Here is a 17,740-nt window from a genome sequence, read left to right as displayed (position 1 = left end):
TTGCCCTGGCACACAGCAAGGGAGCCGGAGGGACAACCTCTTCTGGTGAGCAAACAGGGGTGACGCGTGCCTGCGCAGATGCAAAGACAGCGTGCAAAGGGGGATGGGTAACATCACGAGATGAGCCAACACTTTGTTGGGATCAAACCCTCCCTGGCAGGAAAACACTGCTATCACGAATTAGTCAACGCTGCCACAAAGCACCTCACTGCCAGCTCCGCGCTGAAGAAATCTCTTACGTGGCAGGCAAACCATCTGATGTCCTAAGGCAGCAGAGCCAGGGCGTCGGGCTTTTGCTTTCCTCTCGCCCCCACCCCCATCCCAAAACACAATAACGCGCCGAAACGCTCTTTCAAGAAGGGAAACACCCATCGCGTCTACAGGATGCGAGAGGCGAAAGGGATGTGGGTTAGCTGGAGGAGGTGCAGCAACTGCCGTGCCCTTCAAGTCAGACCAGGACGTGCCTCAGAGCTCACAGCGGACAACGGCAGATCTTGCATATCAACGTGGGACCTGGCTGTGAAGCATCCTACCCACCTCCCATTTCAGCTTTCCTTTCTCAGGGCAGAACGTAGCCCTTTCCACAGGGCACGGCTGTGAGGAATGAATGCAAAAGGTGTGAGGTTATAGATCACAACACTCTGCAAAATTTGTAAGTGTAGCTCTGAATTAATCCTGTTCTTGTTTTTAGAGACTATATTCATGATTTTTGAACATTCAGAACAGGCGATACTTGAAGGTTAGGGTCCAGCCCTGCAAAGGGGACTCCTACATCTATACACCATCGATTTAGGGATCCCAGTTGAGCTGGCTGGTACTCATGGGTAAAGCTGTTTACAGGTTCTCACAATTAGAAGGAGGCATCCTGAAGAAAAACCAAGCGATCAAACTGTGCGTACGAGCTCCTCTAGCACATCTCTGCGCGCCTCAGACCACAGCTTTAATTCTACCCCAGCTTCCCTCTCCTCAAATCAACTCCTTTAGCACTCCAAACACCCGTGGCCAATAACATCAGAAGGGGCAGCAGAGCAAACAGCAGCACAGCCAGGTGTACTGGGAGAAGTTCTCACTTCACCTGAGCTCCTGACCTGCTAGAAGGCAGGAAAAGGTGAAATAACTCAGCTGGAATAAATTTCCTTTTTGTCCTTTATTTGCTCTGTCTCCTTAGGCCTGTGAGTGCCTCAAGAGCTGCACAGAGTCTTCTGGAGCAGCACCTTCAGGTGTCAGGTGGGTTGCCCTCAAGGCCACCATCTTATAAATGATGCAATCCAAACCTCCAAGGTCAAATCCCTGCACTGAAAGGTGTCCTTGTAAAGACATTTGAATAGATATTCATTACCTTGTTCTCTCTCTCTCTCTCCTTGTACCTGGGTTTGGGAAGAAAAAAGGCCAGTTCAGTGGAAAGCATCCTCTTCCCTGTCCCATTAACCTGCTTTTATTTCCCCTGGCTACCTGCACACAGAAACAGCAAACCAGCAGCAAAGCACCCCCCAAGTGACTGCAAGCAGGGTCGAGAGGGAGGTGTCGTTTCTTGCTGCTGAAATCCAGGAGCCCTGCTGTGCTGAACATTTGTGCTCCTTGACGGCAGGCCAGCAAGCAGATAAATGGAGCACCACCATGAGCCAGCCCGGCTAGCTAAGCATCCTCGCTAGCGCGCCGTAGAGCCGAGCGCTCGTACCACCGTCACGCCATATAGCCGCCCTCCGCCTTGGCTCATCGCTAATTCGGGGTTACGTTATTCCCATGAACTGCTGTTTGTCTTCCCGCACGGAAAGCCAACAAGGGAACATGCTAGCCTCCCGAAAAACCATACTCTGCAAGGAGGAGGGGATTAGGAGGGAACAATGTCAGAGTGTCTTCAGTGAGCTGGAAGCAATCCCAGCTTCCAGCTGCACAATGACACGCAGGAAGGAGTTTTGAAAGCTTCCCCGTCACAGAGTACCCCTGCGTGCCAGGCTCAGAGATGTCTGGACATAAGAATGGCCTTTAAAGCATAAGGATGCAAGAGGACTGCAGAGCCCTGCATGCAGACCGGCCCTGGCAAAGCCGGGAACAGTGGCTCGAGCTTAGCTTTTTTTTTTTCTTGGCGTTGGGTGCTAATTGTGTAGTCCAGATCCTTAACCTTATTTAGGTCAGAGGCTTCAACACAAAACAGTCTTAGAAACACAGATCTTCTGTGGGAATGAGAAAGCCTGCTTGGCCAGACCCAGAGCTCTCCAGATATTGGAGCTGAAGTTAGAAAGGGATGAGAGGAGGAGATCGCTGGGCTCCACATGGCGGTGCAAAATTATGCCTCATGCAGCTTTATACATAATTCGCATGTTTTGTAACGAGCTCCAAGGCGGATAAAGCAGCTCTCAGCGAACTATATACAGGGCATGAAACAGGATCGTGTAGACGCTCACGAAGACTTTCCCCATCGTTTTGCCCTGGCTCCCTGCCAGCCACGGCGATGCCATGCCTTCCTCTGCTGCGCTGCAGATCATTATCTTCTCCCGCCTGAGCGGGTGATAACCCCCCAAAAAGCTAGCAGATAAATGGTGAAGGTGGTAACGCAGGCACCCCCAGGCAGCAGGAGTGAGAACATTGCACGCTGAGTCCCGGTGACTGTTTTATTGGATTCAGTATCAGGCATAAAGCAATATAAAGAGGGCTCCAGTGATTCTTCTCAACAGTGCTTACACACCTGCAGGCCTACAAAGTACATGGAGCAGAAATTATAACCCTTTGAAAACACTGTTCTCATTCTCATTTCTGGATTATTCTGAGGATAAAGTAATCATTGCTCCATGAAAAGCATTTCAGATTATTTGAAGAGGTGCGACTCGCACAGGTTTTGCTAGCATGACTGCCTCCTAAAGTTGTGCCATAGAAACAATCAATAAAAACAATCAAACCAATGATTTAATACCTATAGGCCGTAACAGAGTACTAAAATATCAAGCTTGCCATTCATTGCACCCACAAGGCAAAATGTCAGTATGGAAAACGGGATGTAAAAATAGGGCGACAGGGAAACATGCAGAAGCGTTTGACTGGATGCAGCACCCAGGAACATGGAAACAAGGAGTAAGCAAACTGCCCAAAGTTTAACCACCAACTCAATGGGAACAAACTTTTAGATTTGGCAGCGTTTTCAGGAGCATCCCAGTTTTGAGGAGCAGACCTGGGAGGTGAAACTTGAGCCAAGCATGGGGAATAATAAAAATGGAAGCAACAATCTCTGTGCTTTCTTTGGACAGTGGACTCAAGCTATTGTATGAATGACCCTTGTTCCCCAATAACATGAAATCATCCTGCAGCAGATAAATACACAGGCAAAGTTTATGGACAACATTTGATCAAGTCTTTAGGTTATAATGAACCTGGGAAGATCTCATGAGCAGTAAAAAAAAAAAGGCAAAAACAAACAAACAAACAAAAAACCCAACAAAAAACCCACCCTAAAAAAAAGAATAACAGTATAGACATCCGGCAAAATTTCTCCTCCGGAAGAACTGAAGTTTTCAGATCACCACACTTATGTTCCTAGAGAAAAACACACTTATATACCAACTAAGAGAGTACCCACACTTAGCACCGATCTGGCTGTAGACTCCAAACAATCTCCCAAAATGTACCAATAAATACTTTAAAAACTGGAGCAAGGGGAGTCTTGCATGGACAACTCAGGCTTTCTCCTACAAATACCAGGGTTTAGCCACATCAAGCCATACCTAGGCACTGAAGACAAACGACGTGGCCATGAAAGAGCTGATATTCCTCCAGTACTTTCTCTTTTTAAGAGCTATTCTGAGCAGTGCACCGTGTTGAAGAGCTGCTAGACAAAAAGATCCTTCTGATATAAATTCATCAGTCTCTCCTCAAAGAGCTGACGTCTCCAGACACTATCTTTAGGAAGATAAGATGCATATGGAAAAGGAATTGTAAACTGTTGGTGCAGCATGCACCCGTACAGCATCATCAGGCTCATCTGAAGATAGGAAAAAAATGCTGAGCGCTTGTGCTGCCAAGCTCCTAATGTACATACAAACTCCTTTTAAACAACTGCTTTTGCAAGTTAAAAATAATTCCACGTCCAACACGTCAGGAAGTTAAGAAGGTATTTTTCTGCAGAGCTTTAAGTACCTCTGAGGAACAGAAATCAAAAAACACAAATACTTTTTTTTCCTTTAAACCAATGGTACAGGAACCTCCTCTATTTGCAAGAACTCATGACGCCCCCTGAAATAAAAGGCAAGGCTGCAGTTTTCAAGCAGGTTTTGCCTGAAACTTGAGATAACTTAAAAGGTACTGATTTTCAAACTGTCTGGCAAGAGGCTTCAGCAGAGGAGAAAGAAATGCTGCAGCACATTTTGGAACAAGACGACAGCATTAAAATGATTTTGAGGGAGATATCACGGATGATCCAAGGAAACTGCAGTCCTTGGCCTCATAGGTGGGAGATGATACCGTTCAACCGTCATGGTGTGAAAGCAAAGGCTTGATCGAAATGCACTTGCAATAACTGGAAGCGCTCAAGTTGTGGCAACACAATCTAAAAGCCAAGCGCAGCCAGCAGAAAGGCTGTAGTTCAGTCGGACTGGAGAGAAGACAAGGAAGGGGGTCACGTTCAGGTTACGAGAGCAAGCTTTGACGGCCAGGTCAAAGATAGAGGCAGGTTTTATGAGGCAATTTCCTTTCAACCTATGGATAACCAGTAAACAGGAATCTGCCCATCTTCTTACTTTCACTTTCTTTTGGCCAAATTGGAGCGCACAGCTGGGCAATATAGAGTGCCACCACCATCCTTGCACACAGCTCCTCAACAAACAGCTGTACTCTACACACACGCAAAGTCAACAGGGAAGGAGAAGCAAGTCAAACCACAGCCACATCCAAGTGGTCTCGGTTTAAAAAAGAAATGGGAAACACCACATGCTTAAAGGTGTCTTTTGCTTGTGCAGCACAACCTTCATCTACGGGAAATGTTTCCAGAATTTTTACTGCCAGCAGCTCTGCGTGGAAATTGTCCAAATATCTATTAAATCCACGAGCTGCTGACTGAGGACTGTTCAATCGCTGAACCTTTATATTGTCCTTTAAGCCATCGTTTCCCTTTCTGCGGTGCTACGTTGCACCACAGAACTCAGAAGCAATTAAAACAAGAAATCATGGGGGGTTTTTTTTGGTAACCAAAGGGTCATCTTTACCAAGAGATCCCTCTGAGATGCGTTGGAAATAAGGCTGAGCTATCTGCCAGCTGTACCAGCCCCTTTGCCCTCACACAGGCCACAGGCTGCTCATTGCTCAATGCCGTGTTTTTGGGAGGGCGGCCAGTGCGGAGGACAGCAGGCAGCGCTGGTAGCGCAGTCTCCATTGATTACGAAGGGGGAGTGTAAACACAGCTAGAGATAAGAGAAAGAGCTGTACAAAGGACTAGCAGGTAGACAGATAGCCAAAAATTACACTACCATTGCTGCCGAAATCATAGGTAAACTTAGGCTGGTCAGCATAAAGGTTGCAAAGTGTAGTCAGGTACCACTGCAGCATTTTCCTGCCAATAACATTTATTTTCACACTTAACTCGGCAGCGGCTCTGATGTTTTATACGTGGTAGGGATCCCGCGCAGGCACAGCGTACTTCCTCTTCTACGTGTTGGGGTGCCGGTACGTGCCTCACCACCACCAGCCCCACACGCCACGAGAGGGGAACAACTCAGAGGCTTCCCTAAGGTGGTCCTCATGCAGGTGGACCCCATCACTGCCTCCAGTAGAAGAGCCAGATCTGCCCGTGTTAGCTTAAGATGGTATTACCACTGGAAAATTGCTGCCTTGTTTAAAACACAAACTGTTTTAAATCATGTAATATGGGTCCTTCCCAGCTCAGACTATCCTCCCTGACAGGGGCTCACACTTTTCCATCTTCTAATCTGCTTAGAAGGAGGAAAGACGAGGAGTAAGGTAGTAATTTTATGTGCTACAACAATAGCAAACCTACGGAACTGACTTTGCATGCATAAAAGCCACAAACTTGCCTATTTTACAGTTCTTTTTTCAATACCAGATTAGAATGGCTTCTGCCATAACACTCTGCAATTCAGTGGCGTTAAGCTAGAGGCGAACTTGGTCTTATTTGCTTAAATAGAATAAATAAAGAAACCAAACACAAGGTTTCTAAGTTAACATCCAGTGCATATCCAACAGCACGCTGCTTCCAGTTCAGCAGAAAGCTTGCTAACCTTTACGCCAGCCGAGCCCGGGCGAGGGAGGGAGGCAGGGAGGGCACCGACCGGCAATGACCCTGAGCAAGGCTGGAGCAAGGCTGGAGCAAGCCCTTGGTGGCCAGCGGGACAGCGCCTGCCCCTCTGCACCCACAGGCCTGCGACAGACGGACCGACAAGGAAGCAGAGGGGAAAACAGAGCTATAAATATAAAACGATTTGAAGGATAAGTCCAAAAGCAAAAGCAACAGCCTCTTTATGCTGGAGCTGGAGAGGTTTATGCTCCCCCCCCGCCCCCAGCCTTGTTAAGCGAAGGGCACAGCGCTTTTGCAGGACTGGCAGTGTGTCACGAGCGCGAGGGATTTAGGGCAGGAAGGCGGCCGCCGCGCCGCACAGCAAAAGCCTTGTTGATCAATTAGCTGTTCAGTAACCCATTAAAAACCCGTTCAGCTGTGAACGGCTTGGACAGCTGTTGTAGCTAAATTTGCACAGGAGCTCGAGCACGTTACCTGAAACGCCTATAAAAACACGGCAAAAAATAGCCACGCAGAAGGAAAAGGCAATTTTCCAATTCCTCCTCCTCATCCGTATCCATAAACCTATGGCATGAACTGCACCCAGGAATAGCTTTGCCCCGTGGGATGTTCCCCAGAAAGAGCAGGAGGGCATTACTATGCTCTGCCCTCCACCCCGTGACAGACTTAGAGACAGGACAGACAGACAGCCTGCATAGCCCTGTCAGACAGAAGGACTCCAACCCACTCTGCACAAGCTGGCTGCATTTATTCCACTGCAAACACAACGTGCTTAGTAACCCCAGTATTTCTGGCCACCCTTAGCATGGATGACAATATGATCCCAAATGTATTTTTCCATGAGAATTAATTTTTTTTTTTAGTTATATTTTTATACATAGTTCAACTTTTGGAACATGCACATGCATGGGGCACGAGCAGGGTGAATGTATTTCTCTTACTAACTGGCCTCTAATAATTTTACCACAGGCACTGAACATAACAGCTCGGCACTGGTGCTGGGCTCCTGCCTGCACAAACCCCCCAGAAGCAGGGATGGAAAGGAGGTCAGCGGCACTGATCCTCCTCGCCGGTGACCCAGCAGTTTAAAACACTCGTGCCGTTTGAAAATGCCACATGGCTCGACTGGGACATGGATATGCTGCATATGCCAAAGGTTTCTCAACAGAAAACATCTTTTTTACCATAGCTACGTATTCCCTTCACTGTGCCTCTGCTGTTGACACGATGCCCAACCTGCTCTTGGCATCTTATGGGGCATTTCAGAACCAGACATGAATCACGCGAGCCCGAGACGAGAGAGGGGACCAGACCGAAGCAGCGTGGAAAGCACATCCAGACCTCCAACGCTGGAGAGGAGGTCTTCCGTAGGTCTCACCCTCCCATCAGCAAAGCCACCAAATGCTTTCATTCTCTGATAAATCAGTGGGGATTGCCAGCTATTATTCAAACAAAGCAAAGTCCCTCATGTAAAATAATAAATAAAAAAATCTGGAAATGAAGAAGCCACTGAGTTCCTATTTTTAAGCAGTGTTATTAATAATGTGCCACGGTTCTTGTCTCCATCACCACACCATATAATGGTGTTGAGAAATTACTGCAGCGTATTGTAATTATTTCAGTAAGGACACTGTGCCTCCGTCTGTCAGCATACACCTGCATCGCAGTGAAGAACAATGCGACTCAAAAATAAGTTAGGTGCACACTGTAATCTGTGTCCTATCAACTTTCCTCTGCTCATCCGGCCAAGCCTTGAAATCATTGCTTGGGCAAGACTCCCAGAGAAACGCTAATTGGAGGCTGAAGCAGCAGGGTCCTCCTAACAACGCAGCTGTAGGAAACACGCTGAAGCCCAACTCCAGCAAGAAGGGTGCAGCTAAATCTGTAAAACCAGATTCTCCCTTAAATGTCCCTGTTCACAGAGACCCGTGTTCACAGTGAGCCAGACCAGCACTTGGTTGCAGAGAGAGTGTTTTCCTCTGGTTAAGAGGGACTGACTGAGTTTCGGCTCTTACCTTCTCAGGAACTTGGAGTATTTAATTCCCATGTTTGTAGTCCTTTGGTCTTTCTTTCCTGGTAAGAACAGCAGCAGCAGTTTTGCCTTCAGGAACAGTCCTATTGCTCTTTTTAAAGCCAACACTAGAAAACCACCCTTCCTGCAGCTGTACCGTGAGCTCCTAAACCGCAGAAGAATCACAGAGCATTAAAGATTTCTGTTTACAGGATGGAGCCCTACGTGTAGATACCTAGTCTGTCTTCTATAGTCGCGTGGCACAAGCTTTCTGAAAAGTCTGGCAGGATGAGGTTAGAGCCTTGTGGCCTCTGCTTGTGATTCAGGAGAAGGCAGTACAGCATCGCTGACTAATTCACCAATTTATTACTGTAAATCAGCCAACCCATTTCATCTTTGCCGCGTGTAATACAGCAAACCCTGTAGGATCTGCAGGAGTAAGCTGGCCGCTCCGGTTTATCAAAATACCTGCGACCTGCAACACGAAGCTAGTGACATGAAATAAATGTGCAGAAGAGCCCAGAAAGCATGGATTGAAACTACACAGCCGTTAAGTGCTGCCAGATGTATCAAGTACACATGTTGGGAGAAACAAACAAACAAAATATATGTATTTTATCATATATATATGTGTGTGTGTATATATACATACACACACACACATATATATATGAACAAACGCTTTCCCCACTGATCCATTCCATTTTAGTCAGGCTTTATGGCACAAGTAACAGTGGCAGGGTATGATTATAATTTTAAAAAGGAGAAAAATAAGGTTTATTTTATATGGATAAATTAGCCTTTAACTATACCATTTTCCAAGCTACATTCTCAACTTTAAAGCAGATAAAAATGGCTGGTTAGATACAGCCTCTCAGATGTTCAAGGAATACCCCGAGGCAGTTGTTCAAAGTCAACAAGATGCCCAGACCTCCCTTTAAAAGAGAAAATCCCTGGGAAGATTACTCGGGGGTGATTTCAAGGGCCTGTCCTACATTCCTGTGTCATGTCCAGGGCAGGAAAGCTGTGGGGGCCGTGGCAAACCCAGCAGATCCACAGCTGTCGACAGAGACCAAGCAGGATCAGATAGCTCAGCACATCCACCTCCAAGATCTCCAGCAGAACACATGACTCCAGATGCCTTCTCCAAGAGTCTGGACACGAGGATGGTGTACATCCTTCATGATCTTGCTGTAAGTCCACTCACTGCTTTTGATATCTCCTGCAAAGACTCCGGAGTTGCAAAGTATCTTGAGCAAGCGACCCACCTCCTACAGGAGGAGCCGGCAATGCCCATATAAAGGGTCTCAGTACTGCATCCATTTGAAGCAGAGGCTGGGAAATGGAATTTAATTAATTTAATTAACTGACATCACCTCTTCCCCCAGCAGCAGTCCTGAAAGGGGCTGGGATCCCTACCCAAGATGGGAGCAGTACTGCTGAGGAGCCTCAACCCCCAAGGAGACGGTCGTGCTTTTTAGCACTGAGCGGCGCAGCCTTCATGGGATTTGGCATAGACAAAGCAATGGGCCAAATCCTGAACAGGAGTAAATCAGTAGAGTTTCATTTCACTGGAAAACGATGTGACTCAGGGTCTGACCTGAGAAGATCTTGCTGCTTTCCCCTGCCAGATGGTATGCAGAAGGCAGTTTCAGTCTCCCACTTGTCTCCAGCAAGTAAAATATTGTTGATCTCATATAGGTGGAGGCCAAAAAAACCCCAAAAACACAATAAAAAAGCCAACCCAAAAAACCCCAAACACAACAGCTCTTCCATTCACCCCATTTTTTTGTTCTCAGAGGTATTAGAAAGTGCAAATTAATGGTGGCTTTACATGCATCTGCATTTCTATTGCTCATAAAAATCCCTTTGTGAAGTGCACATAGAAGATATCATCTAACAATTCCTTTTTTCTCAAGTTTTTCCTGAAGTTGCAGGAGGCAGGATTTCCTCCCTATTACATAAGGAGAAGAGGGTGTATTTGTTCTTTCGCCGTTTAAGACTTATTAGCACAGTCAGGTTACTCGAGCCAGGCCCTCTTTCCTGATCTTTTCTTGCAGGGGAATTATTCTTGGCAAGGCTCCAGTCTAGTATTAACCCGATGGAGAAAAACCAAGCGGTTGTATAAAGAAAGCGACATAAAACAGATGCACCTCGGGGCTTTGCCAGGCCACCGAGAGCTGCAGCGACAGAGTAGAAGTAACAAATACAAGCTGGTGCTGAGCCTCCGAAGCATGCAAGTACAACCATCGCTACACTACTACGATGTCCATTTGAGGGGGTGATGCACTACTACCATGTCTGTTTGAGGGGGTGTGATCCTTTTCCATCATCCTGCCAGGAAACACGGCTACAAGCCAGCAGGCAAGGTAACACACCGCAGCCCTTCCCAAACAAAGCATCAAGCCCTAGTAGTAAATAATTGCCCGTTGTACTGACCCTACTTCTCAGTCCAGACTAAGAGATTGGAAAGGAAAACAAAACCCCCACCCTATTATTTCATGTAGGGGAGAGATGGGAAAGTGGTTCTCCTGCCTCCAGCGCCTAGTGTGAGGACCTGAACGAAATGGCTTTTTCCCCCATCTCTTAATAGAAAGAAGCTCCTCCAGAGGGTGGTTCAGGAGCTTGCCTTTTTTTTTAGGTGACGAGAGGATGTGTTTAGGGTGACCGCTCCCCTGGGACACCTACCAGGGGTAGGTAGGACTAGGAATAAGAGCTTCAGTGTATGGTGGCACAGTGAGAGTTACCCAGGGACTACCTGTCCACCCACTGCCTGCCAGGAGGCAATTTTGGGCTGAGGTTAACCTACCCTTCCCCCAGCAGGAACACCAGTTTGGGTCTCTGAGTCACAGAAATTAAGGTTAACTTCTTACCTTTGAGAGACTTCTACGCTTCTATCTAACCAAAGTGAAAAGAGCTAACTGGTTACAAAGCTGGGGGAGGAAGAGGGGCTGACATGTTCCTAAAGGGTAAGCACAGAGGCTTGCTGTCCAAGAAACCAAGCCAAGAAGAGAAAAAAAAAAATTAATCAGTGCTAAGTACAAACCTTATATTGGTACTTGTATTTGTTAGTCTACAGACATGTAAGAAAGGAATTTTTTACAGTGAGAACAGTCAATCACAGGAACAACCTCCCCAGGGATGCAGAAGAGCCCCCACTGCTGGAGGTTTTCAAGGTGCAACTGGACAGGGTGCTAGATGAAATTATCTAGGCCCCCTTTCCCACAAAAGGTTGGACCAGATGATCTTTTGAGGTCCCTTCCAACCTGGGCTCTTCTATGGTTCTGTGATTTTTGCAACAGATGTTAAGGCGGTATTACTTATACTTTTTGCATCTAGAAGGTGTAACCGCACCAAGAAGCTGACCGAAGCAAGCAGCAGAGGGAAGGAGCAGCCTGAACTGCTTGACATCTGGAAGGAAGCAGAGCTGGGCTCCGTGGACCTGAGCCTCAACCCTGGTACCCCACCATCATCCTGCCACACACTTCCTCTTCCCTCCCATCTCTTTTTTATTTTTAAATTTTTTGAGAGAGAGTGCAAGTTCTGGCTTTCAGACCCTCTATCAATTTTGATTTACTCAACTGCAAAGTGTGCTTACAAGAAAACAAAACAAAACAATTAAGAGGTCTTCACAAAGTTACCACTCAGTATTATAAAGCTTAACAAAAACCAGCTGGAAAACATCCGCTGCAAACCATGCTGGGAAAGGTGCACAAGGGATCACTGCCCTCGGCTACTAGCAAACTTTCAAGCAAGCAATTAAACTAGAGGATGCACCTTTAGCATGCTCTGTGTATCGGTCGGTGTTGCACACGCCTGCGTCACGCTTCTCGATGCGGTCACCCAGCAGGCGCCCCAGCACCTAACAGCCGGAGAGAGCGGTCACGGGGTGTCGTGGGAGTCACAAGCTCGGTTTCCGGCCAGGAGGGACAGGCCTATGGATGAGGGGTGGAAAGAGTGCCCTTCCCTACGGACCTGGGGTACAGCACAGCTCTGGGGTACCTCCACCAACCTTGGCCAGAGGAAACATCTTTGCTGGGACTACTTATTCTCCCCATGAAAACATTTGCTGCCTTTGACTTGAACTTGCTCGCCCTTTCGATCATGCTACCCTAACCCTATATTTTTCTTTTTTTTTGGTGAGAAGAAGCTGTTGGTTTCTTCATCCCCCCTCCATGGGGAGGACATGGAGGTCAGCTGGAGGGGATGACCTGCACCCCCAGAGACAGGTCAGCCCTGACCCCCTGTCAACAAATCCCAGGTTTGCTGCACAACGCTGCAAGAAACATTGCAGGTTTGGGCAAATTCACCTCACATTTTATACTTTAATCCAATTATGCATCACGCTCGCCTCCACGTTCATCATGTTAATCTCTTCTAAAATTACCCTCTAGTCCTCTGAATGAAAACACCTCGTTCCTCCACTCCAAACACTGTGATAAACATAGATCCTTGTAACACGAGAAAGAGGGTGAGGACCTTGCTGTATTTCATTATTTTTGTATTGCAGCAATGAATTTCAAAATAGCTTAGCAGTAGTAGTCATGCTCACTGATTTGGTATACATTCCCTTTGCTGCTCTTCAGAAATTTAGGAATTCTGGGCATGAGTGTGAAGGTTTAGGTTGGTTTTTTCCCTCCCCGCTTCAGCAGATTACTCTACATGATGACATTTTCTTGCTTTTTGTTTTGAATGAAGGCACAGCCCTCTTTCTTTCCTGCACAACTGTTCCCTCAGTGCAAAGGCTATGCAGGGCTGGAAGACAGGAGGACCTTAATCTTCTAGCCCCACCTGGAAACGAGCAGTAATTGTCCCCGTTATTAATTCCTGAAAGAACAAGCCGAAGGGGTCTCAAAGCTACTTGCTGTGAACTGGTCATGAGAAAAACAAACAAACAAACAAACCCAAGCAAACCCCAAACCAGCCTTTCAACTGGCATGGAAGTCCCCGAGATCTCAAATTAAGATCCTTTACTGCTCTTTACACAGTTTTAATACAGTCTTCTTGCCTTGCTGTGCTTTATTCCTGGACTTAAAAAGCCAGGTGAGGCAGGTCCTCCAATGGGAGTACTGCAACAAGGCAGTACTCCAGCTCCTGAGACCACCCCGGACTACGAGGGACTGGCACGCAGGAGCACGCTTACGTACGTGAGGGCGGCCGTGCACAAAGTACATCAGCAAGCAGGTGCCCATCAGCGTAGCTCGTGAGAGCATCTGCCTGCTGTCAGACTAAACAGCCTCCAGATCCACCAGGCAACAGCTTGGGTCATAGCCGGAGACTTCAGCCACAGGTGTGGGACACGTGCTGAGCAGGCACACGCCCCATGGATGTCGTGAGGCTGAAGTGCTGGTGAGCCTGGTGCAGCAGCGTATTCTCGCTTGCAGAAACAAGAGATTAATTTCTCCAGCTGATTATCAACCGAAGTTGATTTACCTGGGCAAAGATTAGTTTGCAAGGCATTTTATCAGCTCCCAGGGTACATGACCAGAGCCAGGAGGGAGACCAGGGAGTTCACAGACAGAAAGAAGGCAGTTTCTGGCCTCAGCTGAGACTGTTTTACAGCTGCAAAGCTCCACTGACCTCAGCAATGCTAGCACAAGCAAAAGGAAATTCCTCCCTGAGGTGCTGAGTATGACTTTTCCCAATGTATACTTTTTTCCTGCATTGTGTTGATTTTTTCTGTTCCCACATTTATTTTCCCAGGAAAGTTTTGCAGGCTTGTCTGTGGATGCACATTATTCTCTTTTCTTTCCAGTTTCTCATGTTATCACAGATAGGATCAAGTACAGAAAACAATTGCATCGTACTCTCCCTGTGTGATTGATGGCACATATACATGCAATAAAACAGAACAAAAAGAAGTGCTTACATCAGGCTGCTTTTAAACTTCAAAGTATCAGAGAGACCTTTCACACCACCCAGCACAACTCAGTACCTGTTTGCTAAACTGGATGGAAACAAAGTACCATGCAGTTTAAGAGCAAAAGTAAACCAAACTGCTAGGGCCACGCTCTGCATACACAGTGGCCAGCTTGGGCTAACACAGGCTTATTTTATAAGTCACTTTCTCTGCCTAGCTTTTTTAATAGGTGGACTGTTTTGTTTTGTTTTTTCCTCCCCAAAATGCTGAAGATGCACAAGTGACAGACAGTTAACACTTTACTGGATGAGGTCCTTAAAAAAAAAAAACCACCATATATATATATATATGCAAATAAATAAAAATAAATCAAAGTCACTTTTCTTCCAAAACTGGATTATTAGAATAATCCTGAGACCAGTGATAATCAGAGATGTTTCTTTCCTCAGCAGGTCTGTCCGCCTCTGCCCCCCACCCTGATGCCCAGCCCCACCAGACTTCATCCTGAGGTCCGCTCCGGCCAACCAACTGCTCACAAAAGAACGAGAGCAGTGGCAAAGAGGGAAGCACGGGATACCTGAACTAGCGGAGCAGCCGAGGAATGCTGAAAGATGTTAGGCTGAAGCCATCAGCATAACATCTGAATACCCCCATTGGACTGTCATCTCTATTTTGGCCATCAAACAGCAATGGCTGAGAGATGACAGATGCTTCCTATGCAGGAGCATCAGGCTCCCAAGCAGTGCACAGCAGAGGTATCCCCGACCACAAATACTGTACTGCAGCGCAGGACGTCACATCACTGTCACCATCCTTCTCACATGCCTGACCTCTGCAACCACACCGACAAGAGCCATTATTCAGCATACTACTGGGGAAGGACAGCGCTCTTGGCACTGCCAGAGATTAACTGTTCATCAGCACTTCCCCTCCCCACAATATCCCCTTCGTAGAAGTCTAAGAGTCCCCTGTCCCTATTCATTTCCAGCTGGAAGTCTGAATAAAAGCCAGAAAGAAAAGTTAGCTTCCCAATGCTGTAAACTAAATGCCAGACCAGCTGGGACAGATTTCACACGTGGAGAGGAAAGGGTGATAGTGATTTCAAAATCCTTTTTACATGCTTACATTTCTGTATCAAGCAGAAAGTTTAGCAAGAGAGACATCCCCAGCACTGCTGCCTGACTACCTTACTCAAAAAAAACAAAAAACAAAACCCAAACCAAACCATCTCAGCTTCTCAGCCATTAACACTATGCCACTTGACCACACCACAAACAGACCTTGCTCCATGCCCACATGCCCACCGTGGGTCCGCCTGGTGCGGGGACAGCACAGCCTCCCCAGACCGCTGCCCCCCCGTCTCGCACCCCCAAGGATGAGTGGTCCCTCCAGCTCAGCAGATGCCCCATGACCGCTCATTAACGAGTGGTGTCACCCTTGCGGGACGAGCCTTGGCATTCCACGCTTGTTACACAGCCCAAACCATCCTGACCGTGCTCTCAAGCCTTTTGGTTTGAGGAGCAGATCCGAGGCAGAGCAGACTACAGCCAATGCTGATGTTAAGGAGGTCACCACCCAAACAAGACTTTCTGGAGAAGAGGACAGCTTGGCAGCTCTGAGAGAGGCGGATGTAGCGCTGCATCCTGCCTCCCAAACCGGCAGTAAGATGCTCTGGGAAACACTGTAAGAAACAGGGTACATACAGAGCAGTCCTCCTCCTGCTATTCCCCCCCAGCTTCTGGCAGGACAGACAGTCCTCCGTGACTTGTTCAAAAGGCTTTTGACAGAGAAACAATCCTTGACCAACTATTAACAGGCCCAACGTGACCGACCGTAACTGCTCGGTCTTCCCCACACAGATGTGTGTAGACACATACCTCCTCAGGAGGTCCACCACCTTTCAAGGACTATAGCGGCTTTATCAAGGGACAGTCACTACAGTCCCAGCATCAAGACGCAACCAGAGTTCCATGCAAGAAGCGGGAAACATTTAATAATCCTGGGAAGGAGCTAGTCCCACTAGGATTGCAATGGGACTCTAGAGTGCCCAAACCCCAAAGCCACTAACCTACAATCCTGCATGGAGCTGGGCCTACGGGTCAGGTGCTGCCTCTTACCTGTTCTCCAGCAGCGTCATGCACACGACCTCCCGCACGCCTGGGTTGTTGGCTTTCTCGATGGAGCAGCTTTGCAGGTTCCAGGTAGCCACCCTCAGGACAGGTCTGCCATCTCTCATCCCCCCGAACATCTCCACAGAGGGGCGAGTGGATATGATCTGGGTTGGACCCCCAGGAGGAAAGTCCAAGTCCTCGCTCTGGAGGCTCAGAGACGTGGGGCTGGGGTGAGGCTTGGCAGTGAAATTGAGGCCACCATTGGTGTTCGTTGAAGGGGGCCGGGACCGCTCTGCGAAAATCTGGTGCCTGATTTTGTCCAGAAAGGAGGAATTGATGCAGTCCATCCTCACCAGGTCCTCGATACTTTTGAAGGGCCCGTGCTCTTTACGGTAGTCCACGATGCTGTTGGCGATCTTCTCGGTGATGCCGCGGATGCTCATGAGCTGGGCCGGGGTGGCGGTGTTAATGTTGATCTTGGTGGCGGAGAGGTGGTGCTCAGAGGCCGGGTCCTTGCGCAGGGAGCTGGGCGAGTGCTGCGCCGAGCTGCCCTTGCTGCTCACGCAGATCTCGAACTTCACCTGCTCCAGCTTGGCCGCCCCCACCCCGCTGACCAGCGCCAGGTCCTCCACTTTCTTGAAGCCACCGATGTACTCCCGGTACTCCACGATGTTCTGCGCCACCACCCGGGTGACCCCGGGGAGGGTCATCAGCTCCTCCTCCGTGGCCGTGTTGATGTTGAGCCTCTCCTGGTTGACGAGGATGTTGCTGAAGTTGCACGCCGCGCTGAACTTGCGGCTGTGGCAGAGGTCGGCCGGGTCGCGGGGGATGGAGCGGTGGCAGCCCAGGCTGCCCCCCATCTCACCGCCTCCTCCTCCACCGCCGCCGCGCCGGGCGGCCGCTGCCGGAGCCGGGGGAGCGGGCGAGGGGCGCTGCCGGGGCTGCCCGCCCGCGACTCATGGACCCCCGCGGGAGGCCGGCGACGCCCCGCGGCTCCGCGCCAGGGGACGGGCGGCGGCTGCAGGGCACCCTGCGGACAGACACCGGCACAGCACAGCACACGCCCGACCAGGCGGACCCCGCGGAGGGGCCCCCGCGCCCTTCCTCCTCCTCCCCGCCCTCCTCCGGGGGCGCCGCCGCTCCCTCGGCGCCGGAGCTGCCGCCGCAGACGCTGCCCGCCCGGCCCGGCCCGCCGCTCCGCTCCGCTCCGCTCCGCTCCGCTCCAGCCCCCGGCGCTCACGGCGGCTCCTGCCGCTGCCCCGCGCCCCGCCGGCGGTAGTAGTAGCTCGGCGGGAGCCCCCGCCCCCTCGGCCGGGCGAGGCGGGGCCGGGCGCCGCCGCCACCGCCTCCCGGGGCGTCACCCGCGCCGCGCCCGCCCTCCGCCGCCCGCCGCTGCCGGCGGGGCCCGGCCGGGGCCGCGGGAGGGGCGGGCGGGCGCGGCCGTCGCGGCGGGTCTCCCTGCAGGCTCCGGGCCCGGGCCCCGTCCCCGGGCGCCTGCGTGGGGCGGGGGAGGGTGAGGA

General features: G+C 49.4%; 1 protein-coding gene across 1 annotated transcript in view; it reads right to left on the bottom strand.

The window, feature by feature from the left end:
- Window positions 1-17,456, bottom strand: part of EEPD1 (endonuclease/exonuclease/phosphatase family domain containing 1) — a 67,290-nt gene extending 49,834 nt beyond the window's left edge. Inside the window, exon 1 of the mRNA XM_082304070.1 lies at window positions 16,227-17,456. Within this exon, the coding sequence (XP_082160196.1) occupies window positions 16,227-17,080 (854 nt within the window). The 5' untranslated portion in view covers window positions 17,081-17,456. The remainder of the gene's footprint in view (window positions 1-16,226) is intronic.
- Between the last annotated feature and the right edge of the window lie 284 nt (window positions 17,457-17,740).

This window comes from Platalea leucorodia (genome assembly GCF_965183815.1).
Source record: "Platalea leucorodia genome assembly, chromosome: 1".
Classification (NCBI taxonomy): domain Eukaryota; kingdom Metazoa; phylum Chordata; class Aves; order Pelecaniformes; family Threskiornithidae; genus Platalea; species Platalea leucorodia.
Note: the sequence above shows the minus strand (reverse complement) of the source record. Positions and strands in the feature narration are given on the sequence as shown.